The sequence below is a fragment of the Pinus tabuliformis genome, chromosome 9 (genome assembly GCF_031772625.1).
Source record: "Pinus tabuliformis cultivar Carrire ecotype Pingquan chromosome 9, CPIR1, whole genome shotgun sequence".
Lineage (NCBI taxonomy): Eukaryota > Viridiplantae > Streptophyta > Pinopsida > Pinales > Pinaceae > Pinus > Pinus tabuliformis.
This window is the reverse complement of record NC_142307.1, coordinates 1,380,185,572-1,380,197,557: the sequence shown is the minus strand read 5'-3', so window position 1 is coordinate 1,380,197,557 and position 11,986 is coordinate 1,380,185,572. Positions and strand designations below refer to the sequence as shown.

The 11,986-nt window shown below is 37.1% G+C and overlaps 1 protein-coding gene across 1 annotated transcript; it reads left to right on the top strand.

Annotated features, from left to right (window-relative positions):
- The first annotated feature begins 966 nt into the window (after window positions 1-966).
- On the top strand, window positions 967-1,425 carry LOC149153628 (putative UPF0481 protein At3g02645). Its single transcript, XM_089443882.1, has one exon. It carries the CDS (start codon window positions 967-969, stop codon window positions 1,423-1,425), a length of 459 nt encoding a protein of 152 aa, XP_089300008.1.
- The last annotated feature ends 10,561 nt before the right edge of the window (window positions 1,426-11,986 follow it).

Sequence of the window (11,986 nt, the reverse complement as noted above, 5' to 3'; positions counted from 1 at the left end):
GTACTTTAAAAGGAGTGGCGCCTCCAGAGTGCCTTATGGATGAAGGTGTGTCATCTGTGGGTGTGGGTAGCCATCGAAGGATCTGGGAAAATATATCCATCATCGTATTCCTCTGTCTCTTTTTAATATATATCTATGTTTAACTTATATATTAATCCTTTTTATAAATAATAATAATAATAAAGTTAAAATTTTGTTAGTCATTTTATTTTTATATTTTTAGCAATTTGATATGTATTATGAAGTGATTTGATATTTATTATGGATTGATTTCGATAAATATTTACCAACCAATTAATTTATATGTTTGTGCTAATTATTGGTACATTATAAATTTCTATAGTTATGCTAATTGTGGGGAGAGGCTCATTCTACAGCCCAACATTGAAATTTTGCTCATGTCCGCCAAAATAAAAATTTAAAAACAATCTAAAAAATAAATAACAATACAAAACATTTAAATATTGTTGGTTCATAAAAAATTTTGCATTTAAAGAAATTGGATCTCTCTGTGCTCATGTTAGATCCATATTTAAAATAGATCTACGCTAGTTAATAGTACCTTATATAACATAATGGTTAGTAGTACATTATATGACATAATGGAGTAGCAAAGAAGCCACATTTGCTGGATTGCATGCAGGCAATCGTTTCGCCCTTCCTGGAGATGACGACTGATGTGAAGGACAACCGGCCAGATCAGCCTCTATTTCAAAGGGTGAAACGCTCCCTCTCAGACTGTGTTGCAATTGGATGTGGTATTTTCATCTCTCATCCAATGACCAGTGGCCATCCCGATTTTCTCGACTCATACAACGCGGAGCAGCTGCACGAGGCCGGGATTAACTTCAAATCCTTCTCTGACCCGAAGGAACACATCCGATTCGACAGATTTTTTCCGAGACCCTGTACCTTCCGCGGATCACTGTATCATCCAATATCTACACAGAAGTGTTCTTGAGGAACATGATTGCCTTAGAGTTCAATGATCCGGAACGCCAAAACCCCGTGACACGCTACGTTGGGCTCATGGACTGCCTCATCGACACACCCAATGACGTCAGGCTGCTCAGGGAATCTGATATTATTCGTCGCGCCAGCCTCATGATGACGGACGAGGATGTGGCCAAGATGTGGAATGGTATGTGTCGGCCCTTCTTTACAGGTCACCTGGAGCTTCCTAAGGAGCTCAAACTGACACTCCAGGAAGTGCTCGTCCAGAAGTATTACAAGAGCAGAATCAAAAGCTGGCTTCAGGAACTTCGTGGGGAACATCTGTCGACGCCATGGAAGGTTATCGCACTGCTGGTTGGGTTTTGTATTCTGGCCATTACCGTTATACAGGGTTACTGTAGCTTTGTTGAATGCACCGGCAAATCTGGGGACCGTAACAACTCTACACGGCCGGGGGACCATGGTGCTTAGTCGACCAACGTACGAATGTATGTGTTGCAGTCTCAAATGATCAACCTCTCATACTTGTGTGGGGTCTTATATCTCTATGTATTTGTATTTGTGTTCGGCTAGGTTGAAACCTTTCTTATAATTTGCTCTACGCTCTTTGTATTAGTTCCGTTAATTTGACCGCTTTGTTAGATCTACTCGTATTGTTATAAAGATTGCCCACAATCTCTTATTCCGTCATGAAATTCCTATAATTCGTGAAGAGGGAGTTATAATTGGGCATATTTGCTATTGTTCTTTTTAGCAAAATTTCTTTCAATTTTTTAATCGTCCAAACAAATTGTCTAAACTCCTCCGGACAGTGACCTTCATTGTCAAAAACCTTTTATGAATGCAATTTAGGTGCTCCCCTCAATAATACCAACCCTCTAACTCAATTTCAACGTTTTCAGTCCAGTATGGGAATTTCAATCTGGAGCATGTTATTGAGAATGTTGCAACGGTGGGTCAGGTTAGATTGAGCCTGAAATAAAACAAGTGTAATAGTCTATAAAAGTGATCGATAATAAAAGTTATTTTAACTGGGATAAAAAAATATTATAAAAAAAAATCACTAAAAATATGCCACTAAAATATAGAAAAGATTAAGTAATTATTATACGTATCTTTTTAATATTAATGTTGTTATATGCATATTACAAAAATTATTTAGATTTAGATTTTTCATTGTTTATTAAATTATTTATATATTTAATTTGTTATTCATTATGTTATTATCATTAACATTATTAATGTTGTTATATGCATATTACAAAAATTATTTAGATTTAGATTTTTCATTGTTTATTAAATTATTTACATATTTAATTTGTTATTCATTATGTTATTATCACTAACATTAGCATATTAAAATTAATTATATAAAATCACATCAAACATCTTTTCATAATAAATATAATGAAATAATAAACTCACTCTTGAGTTAAATAAAATTTGAACTATGTCCTGTCTTTGGGAGAGGAGTTTGTAGTTGTAGAGTTAGCCTATTTAATGTTACAATATATTATTACCAAATATAGTATCATTCAATGTTTTTTTAGGAAAATAAATGAATAGAATATTTATGTTTTCTCATGAAAATTTTGATTGGATGTCCATTTATTAAGGGAGTATGGAGTAGAGAATGGAAATATATGAGATATTTGATTTTGGATGGGATGGATTTATTAAGGAAGTATGGAGTAAAGAATGGAAATATCTTTGTGATGCTATAATAAAGAGGTTAGTGTTGGTTATTGGTGTTAGGAAATATTATCCAATATTTTTTTAGAAAAATAAATGACTACAATCTTCTCATTTACCAAGGATATTTTGATGGGATGGATTTGTTAAAGGAGTACAGAGTAGAGAATGAAAAGCTTGAGTATGGTGTAACAATTATAGGAAAGTGAATTACTAATAATAAAAGTAAATAATTTTTTAATTTTAAATGATTGATTTTTTATATTTATTACCTAAATGATTAAATTCTATTATTTATATTAAATTGATTAATGAAATAATTTCAATAAAAAATAAATATGTTCGTAAATCTTAATTTATATTTATTGTTAGATTTGATGGCTTTTGGATAGATGGTGATCCTATTAAGGCAATCTTTGATATATTGGATATGATGAAGATGTAGCTACCAAAATAAAATGTTTTTTCACATTTGATTTAATTTATTTTAAATTAATATTATATTATTTAACATTAAATAAATAAATACAAAATTAATATTATATTTTCAAATTAATATTAAATTTAAGTATATTTTAAAATCATGATTGTTTTAATAATAATTAGAAGTTAATAAACTCAATTTTTTTTAAATGTATATATATATAAATTAAAAACTTTTAAAACAAAATTTCATAATTAAAATGGTCGTCCAATATTAAAAAGTTATATTTGATATAGTGTGAATCGACTACTTAACCTGTTAAATTAATCTCTTCCACATCACACATGCCTGGTTTGTTGGTCATAGTCATTTGATATAAAAGAAAAGATTTATGCTGGTTTGAAATTTATTTGAAGACCTTACAGCAAGTTGAACAAGTTACCCGAAGATAATTCAGGTACATTTGTATTTATTTATTTTTTCTTTTTCCTAAAGAGTTGTATTTTTTTTTGTAATTTTGATAGACTTATATCTTTATTATATCCAATATCAGATTTAACTTATAACTTAAAATTAAAAAGTATTTTAATAACACGCCTCTATCACATAATTTTTTATTTAAAAACAAATATGATATATTAAATTATTATACATGTAATTTTAATAAATCTAGTTTCTATATTATAATTTTTATATTTGTCAATTATAAAATAAACCACATAAAATTTAAAATTAGTGTAATAGAATTCACATTTTTCAAAAAAAATTCAGAAAAATTATTTTAAAATTTTAATAAACAAAAATTTAAGAAGTCAATTTCTTTTTACAATAAATTAATTACCATGAAAATCTTCCATTAAAACAATTTAGCTTCTCCCTCATTTATACAAACAGATTCAATTTCAACCTGAAAGTTCAGTGTACTGAAGTTCATCGTTTTAAGTTGAGTATGGGCAATCTAAACATTAAGCTCAGTAGGGATGTTTAATATGTAACTTGAGTATGAAGATTGTGAAGATTGTGTAATGGTGTGTGAGTATATATATATATATATATATATATATATATATATATATATATATATATATATATATATATATATATATATATATATATATTAATTATTTTTATCTATTTTTTTTCTGTAGATAAGCAAAATTTTATTTGGTTAAGTTATTAGTTTTTTTTTTTTTTTTTTTTCCAATGTGGTTCACGGGCACTGAGTGGCCGCTACGTCCACGTAGAGAAGCGGGGCAGTTCCACCCGAAGGGATCTGCCGGTCGGCTATATCAGGCCTAACCCCGAGGGCGTCGAGGAGATTTGACCCCGTGACCTCCCAACCGGGAAAGTGCTTAGCAACGGGAACTCGACCATTTGAGCTATCCCTCGGGGCTATTAAGTTATTAGTTTTTGAAGTGAGTAAAAATTTTATTTATATAATTTTATTTTGACATTATTTTTATTATTTTAATTTATTCCAAATGTTTATAAAATATTATAAAAATTTTACGGTGACATTGAGTTTTGGTACAATAAAATATTAAATAATAATATTTATTTTTTTAATAAATATAATATATTTATTTAATTTATGATATTTGTCACATACCCTTGCTGTACATATAAAGTAAATTTTTTTTTATGGTATTTAACTACCATGCATTGACTCTACATGCGTTCCACGTTAATATTCCTTGTGAATACATTTCTATAACATTTACAAATGTCAAAACCTATCGAGCAGCACGATCTAGGTTTTGCCTTTACACATACGTATGGTTACATATATCCATGTCTCATATCCTTAACACATATGTTTTCGTTTGCATAAAGGTTATAAAGGATTAAACTTTACTTTCCCTCAGGCATACACCCGTTCCTAAGGTTCGCTGCTAAATAATCATATTCAAGTTAAATTAACGGCATAAAAGTATTCTGTGGTTGTAAACGGTTCATATGCAATGCACAGTATGAGTTGTCAACCCTTAATGGTGTATTTATGGCAATTGCTGTCGTGCTCTGGTTTTCATATCCCGAGATATCTGAAGCTTTAATACTATGTCCGGCCTTGGCTTCGGAGTCCAGTTGGCGACACTAGCATCGTCCATTTGGATGGATAGACGGTCAGATGGCAAGTTGCCATGTGCGCCCGGTGCTCCAAGCGCCTACGGCCTGACACCTCGGGCTTGCCATTTCGCGCCTGAAGCTTACCGAGCCCAACCGGCTATCGAACGGTGATTAAGAGTCACTGCGGATCAAGGGCTAAGATTGCGCCACGAAACGGTAAGGTGGATGAGGTATTTAATATGTGTGTTCTCCTTTCGGCTCATTCTGGTTTTCATTTCAGTGTGACTGTGTGCCGCTACAGCACTGTGGCGATTAGCTTGTTCCGACATTCTTTCGGCTTCAGCAAGCACCACGCTTCGGTTTCAGGTATGCAGCCTCTGTTATTCGGGTTCGTTCTTTCTTAACGCTTGTGGTTATCGGGTATATGGTTATGCGACACCAGTCTTGGTTATCGCCTGTACCAGTTTTCTTTTCTCGTTACAATCTTTCATTGATTCACACCAGGTTCTCAGTTTATGATTTGGCTATTGTGCACAGGTGGATGGCTCATCATTTATCCATCGACGATGAGGAACTTCTTCGCTCTCCCTGCTAGCCCGATATCAGGTAAGACTTGATTGCCGCCAGAACTTCCTATGTTCGACCTATCCAAGGTAATGGCTGAACTTTTGTTCACTTGGGCAGGGATGCCGGGTATCACATTCGCGAGTTTGGGTCCCTGCACAAGCTTAGGGTTCTCCCTGTTGACAGTCTCCCTAGTTCTACTTTTACTTGTCGGGTTCCTTGCCCCTGCTTAGGCGAAAATCCTCTGTTAGGAGGCGCTACATGTTGAGCATTGTCTGCTTAGCTGTGACTCGTTTAACATGTATATCTGTCTTTAGTTATATAGCTTGTTTTGTTTTGTACACAGACAGTGTTTTGTTAAGCTATGGTACTGAACTGAAAGGGTTGGTTTTCCTGGTTAAACTCGTTGAAATATATTTATATATAAGAGACACGAGAAACTCCGTAAGCTTCAGCTCTGTTTATAATGTTTCTTTGTGGTTATCCGCCTTCTCTGCAATGGACTATGTTTACAAACTTAATATTTTGATTTATAATATCTCCTTCTTCAAGTTAAAGCTTATTGCATTTCTTTCCTTTCAAATGATGGGTTCATGTATTCATATGATTTGATTTTAATAGCCTCTGCTGGCTAGGCGCCTGATTAAATTCGGCTAAGGTGGCTCATCCAGAGCGGGGTTGTAGGTTAATCTTGGCTATGCATATATATATGGTTACAGTTTTTGTGTTCGTTCCATGGCATCAATGCGCTGTTGTTTATTTAACGTTTAACCATGAATGTATATATATTTCGTGCCATGCGACACTGTTACGCGGCTGTAATGAAAATGCTGTTGAGTTGAACTTGTTTTAATACCCGCATCCGATTCATTTCCGCGGTCCCATTGACCGAGGGTTAAGGTATCTCGTCGCCATTCTTTGAACAAGGTTATAGTTTAATTATATGAACTCATTGTTCTAGAAGTCACACTAGATTTACTTTCCGCGTTCATTCTCTTATGAATATATGTAATTTACAGTCTCTATTCAACAGAGGATACTTATATATTTCTCTTCGGTTTCTGAATATAGAAATTACTAGACTCTTGTTTCAGTTGTCTGTATATAAGGAAGGGTTTACTGTATTCTTTTCTTGTCTTAGAATTCTTGCTTCCGCCATGGTGGCAGAGATTTGTTTGTTATATCTACCCTTTTTATTTCAAATAGAGAATACAAATTCTGACTCTGTTGGTCACATACAATCTAGTATTCCTTTTCAAAAGAAGAATAAACGAATTACTTTCCACTGTTTCTATTCTTTTAACACAGAACCACGCAAGTAATTTCTCAGTTGATAGGTTTAGTAAGCCTTACCTGCTTAACAGCAAACCTGTTTGTATTGCTTGTCAACCACCCGTCCGTAGGAAGACCCTTCTCGGTCTTCCACCCCCAAGCACTTTTGCAGATCCTTTTGACTGCAAGTTCACTGGCTACGCCAGACCTCGCTATCTGATCCTAACCAGACATAGCGAATACAGGAAAATCTCTTTCCTTTTTATGCCATCTGATCACTACCAGACATAGCATTCTTTTCTCTTTCTGCCATCTGATCCTTACCAGACTTGGCAATCTTTTCCCCTTTTTCCAACTGGGGACTCCACTACCTCCTGAGGGTAGTTAGGGTTTTTTTATTGTAACTGTCTCCACAGTTATTGACCCTTAATTAATTATATGCTCAAATAAAATAATGATAACACAATTTAATTATCATAATACTAGCATCAGAGTTTTTATATTTTTCAAATAAAGTTTTAACTCATTGTTACTTTACTATTTACCAACATTAACTTTTCACGAGGAGTATTACATCTCCCCCTCCTGAAGTTCAACATCGTCCCGATGTTGTTGTTCCTTCAAAAACAGTCTGGGATAAGTGTCCCTCATGCTCTGCTCATTCTCCCAGGTGGCCTCTTCAGGCCCAAAGTGCTGCCACTGCACTTTAACCTGGTTGATGACCTTTTTCCGCAGCTCGACTCTTCTCCAATCTAGGATGTTCACTGGTTCGACCAGGAATTCTCCTTCCGGTTCCACCTGAAACACATAATATCCAGATCAGCTGCTTATTAACATTCTATTTCAGTTTATATTTATTAACAGTCTTCCCTTACCTGAATGTCCTGCCAACTTATTATATGCCTAGGGTCATAAACATATCTCTTTAAAACTGATACATGGAAGACATTATGGACCCGAATATGGCTGGGTAGGGCTAGCTGATAAGCTACCGGCCCCACTCGTGCCAGTATTTGGAAGGGCCCGCAGTAGCGCGGTGCCAATTTGGCACAAGCATTCCATTGGAGAGTACTTTTCCTAGCTCGAATTCTGATGTACACATGCTCACCCACCTGATACTCTTTAAATGTTCTCTTCCGATCAGCAAAATTTTTCTGCCTATCCTGGGCCATTTTTAAATTAGCCCGAACCCTTTTTACCATGACTTCCATCTCTTCCAACATCTCAGGGCCCAGTAAGAATTTGTCCTCCGGTCCACCCCAACTGGAGGGTGTACGGCATTTCCGGCCGTAAAGCACTTCGAATGGGCTCATCTTCAAGGATGCATGATAACCATTGTTATAAGCGAATTCTACGAGGTGTAAATACTCCTCCCATCGCGTAGGTTGCTGCATCACATAAGATCTCAGCATGTCTTCCACCACTTGATTTACTCGCTCAGTCTGCCCGTCAGTCTGCGGATGATACGCGGTGCTGAAGTTCAATTGAGTTCCTAGACCTTCAAACAAGGTCCTCCAAAAAACTGATGTGAATTTAACATCACGGTCAGATATTATTGTTTTTGGCAGCCCATGAAGTCTAAATATATTTTGCATAAAAATGTTTGCGATTTGAGCCGCACGGTAAGTGGATTGAACCGGTATGAAGTGAGCTGATTTACTGAGTTTATCTACTACCACCATTATAGAATCATTGTTCTTTTTGGATTTTGGCAAACCCGTAATAAAGTCCATGGTTATGGTCTCCCATTTCCACTCTGGTATGGGTAATGGCTGTAGTAGACCCGCAGGGTGCTGATGTTCAGCCTTAACCTGTTGACACTCTAAGCATCGCGCCAGGTATTCTATCACATCTCTCTTCATGCCTGGCCAGTAATACTCCTTCCTAAGCGAGGTGATTAACTTCTGATAACCAGGATGTCCTGCATAAGGACTTTTATGATATTCATCCAGAATCTTTTCTTTAATACCGCTCTGATTGGGTACATAAACCCTCTTCTGGTAACACAAAATTCCGGCTGCATTCAAGGTGTACCCTTGTTGTATTAGGTGGGAATTTAAATCCTGTACTAATTGCTTCTTTTGTAAGTAAATCTGATCGTGTGCAGCAGCCTCATCAATTTCTTTGTCAAGGGTGGACCATCCTTGACTAATACCAATTTCATAAATGCAATGCACTTTTCGGCTCAGTGCATCAGCTACTCTGTTCTCTTTCCCTTTCAAGTGTTTAATTTCGAAATCGAAATTTCCCAAAAAGTCCACCCATCTTGCTTGTCTCGCATTTAAGGTTGGTTGACTAAAGTAACTAGTCAAACTATGGTGATCCGTCATCAGCAAAAATTTTCTTCCCACTAAATAATGACGCCACATCTTCAATGCATGAATCACCGCGGTTAATTCCAGATCATAGGCAGAATATTTCTGCTCATGCTCTTTTAACTTCCTGGATTCATATGCAATCACCTTACCTTCCTGCATTAACACTCCACCTACGCCCTCTTTACTTGCATCCGTGCAAACTACATATTCTTTTTCGGGGTCTGCAACACACAGCACAGGTGCAGTGGTGAGTAGGTGTTTGAGTTGTTCAAAGCTCCGTTGACAATCTGCTGTCCACTTAAATATTTTTCCCTTCTTTTGCAAAGAGGTAATAGGGTATGCAACCCTGGAAAAACCTTCTACAAACCGCCGATAATACCCAGCCAACCCCATGAAAGATCGGATATCAGCTACGTCCTTGGGTATTGGCCATTCCATTATAGTTTTGATCTTTTCGGGGTCCACAGCTATACCCTCTTTCGTAATGATGTGACCCAAATACTGGATCTGTTCTTTATAAAACTCACATTTGCTGAATTTACCATATAGCTGATGCTCCCGTAGTGTCTGTAACACTATTCTAAGATGCTCCTCATGCTCCTTAATATTCCGGGAATATATAAGTATATCATCAATAAAGATCAACACAAATTTGTCTAAGTATTGATGAAAAACACTGTTCATCAAACACATAAATGTCGCAGGTGCATTAGTCAACCCAAAAGGCAGTACCACAAACTCGTAATGTCCATAACGAGTACGAAAAGTTGTTTTGGCGATGTCCTCGTCTTTAATTCTGATTTGATGGTATCCCGATCTTAAGTCGATCTTTGAGAAGATTGTCGCCCCCTTCACCTGATCAAACAGCTCATCAATGCGGGGTAGTGGATATTTGTTTTTAACTGTCAATTTGTTCAGCTGTCTATAATCTATGCACATGCGCAGAGTTCCATCCTTTTTCCTAACAAATAACACAGGAGCTCCCCAAGGGGATACACTGGGACGGATATACTTCTTGTCCAACAACTCTTGCAGCTGCATTTTTAACTCAGTTAACTCTGGCACACTCATCCGATAGGGTGCTCGGGAAACTGGGGCTGCTCCGGGTACCAATTCGATGGTGAAGTCTAAATCTCTTTTGGGCGGCAGCCCTGGGATTTCTTCAGGAAATACATCTGTAAAATCTTGCACTACCGGTATATTTTCCACAGTCGCAATTTTATCTACAGCCCCTGCGTACCCCACTTGTACTGCATAAATCTGGCATTTCTTCCGGACACTTTTAACTAGCTGTGAGGCCGTAATTGGCCGAATCTGCACTGGTTTCTGGATGCCTTGAATTTCTTTTTCCACTCCCAGTTCATCTCGGTAAGAAATTGTTTTCGTCTTACAGTTAATTACAGACCATCGTTGTTCCAACCAATCCATTCCTATCAGCACATCATAGGATCCAAGAGGGAGTACATTCAATTCTGTTGTTATTGTTTGGCCAGCTAACCTTAATGGACAGCTGCTAACCTTAGTCAGTACTCGTCTTTTGGCCCCAGTGGCCAGCTGTACTAACCAAGGACTTTTAAACTTAATAGTTTGCAAATTACAGCTTTCCACAACTTTAGGACTCACATAGCTTAAAGTGGCTCCTGGGTCTACTAAAATAGAAACAGTTCGATCAAAGATCTTACCTTCGAACTCTATCATTGTTGGCTGGTAATCAGCTTGTCGATCCTCAAGTGCTGCATTTATTCTGGGCATGGATCGGGCTACATCTCCTACTGTAGAAGCTTCATAAATCTGGGACAACTGATCGCTATCCTTCCGATGAGGGCAATTTCTAATATAATGGGGTCCACCACAACCCCAACACTGAACCGGTGGCCTAGCTGAGCCTTCATTATCCAATCTAACCTGCTGTTCACTATATTTAGATTCAGCAGGAGGCTTAAATCTGATCTGATTTTTAGATGGATTTCTAGTGCTGGCCCCTTTCGAGAACCCTTTTTGAAAACTGCTGCGAGTTCCCTTAGTTCCCCCAGCCATTCTGCTGCTCTTCTTATCTGTCCAGCGCTTCCCAGAATTTTCTCCTTTTTGTTTGTTCTGCTGGTAACATAGTCTCGCCTTCCTAATTGCTTCATCCATCGTCTTCGGATTATCAAACTCTATCCTTTCTCGCATTGCCAGAGGTAGGCTGCTAACAAACCGTTGTACTTTAGCCTTCTCCTCACGAATATACGGCACATAGCGAAGCAGGGATGTGAATTTAGTTACGAACTCGTCAATGGTCTGCTGTCCAAGCCGCAGATCATGAAATTCTCGTGCTTTTTCATCATAAAAGCGTTCTGTCAAGTATTTCTCCTTAAAATATCTTTGAAAAGTCTCCCAGGTCACATCCTGCTCACTCACCCCCCACACCATCTTGACCTCTTCCCACCATAGTGTGGCCTTGGCCTGCAGCTGGAATATAGCCAGCCGTGCCTTAAGATGGTGATCATACTCGTATACTTGAAAATACTTATTCATATTAATTAGCCACGCCTCTGCAGCTTCTTCTGATTCCCCATCGAAATGAGGTGGTTTAATCTTCCGAAACTCCCCTTGTAGTTCCATCCGTGGTCTTTTTGGAGTTTGATATTCAGAAGCATTAACAGACTTCTCTCCCCGCGTCTCTGCCCTTTCCTCCGCTTCCTCCTGTTCAGTG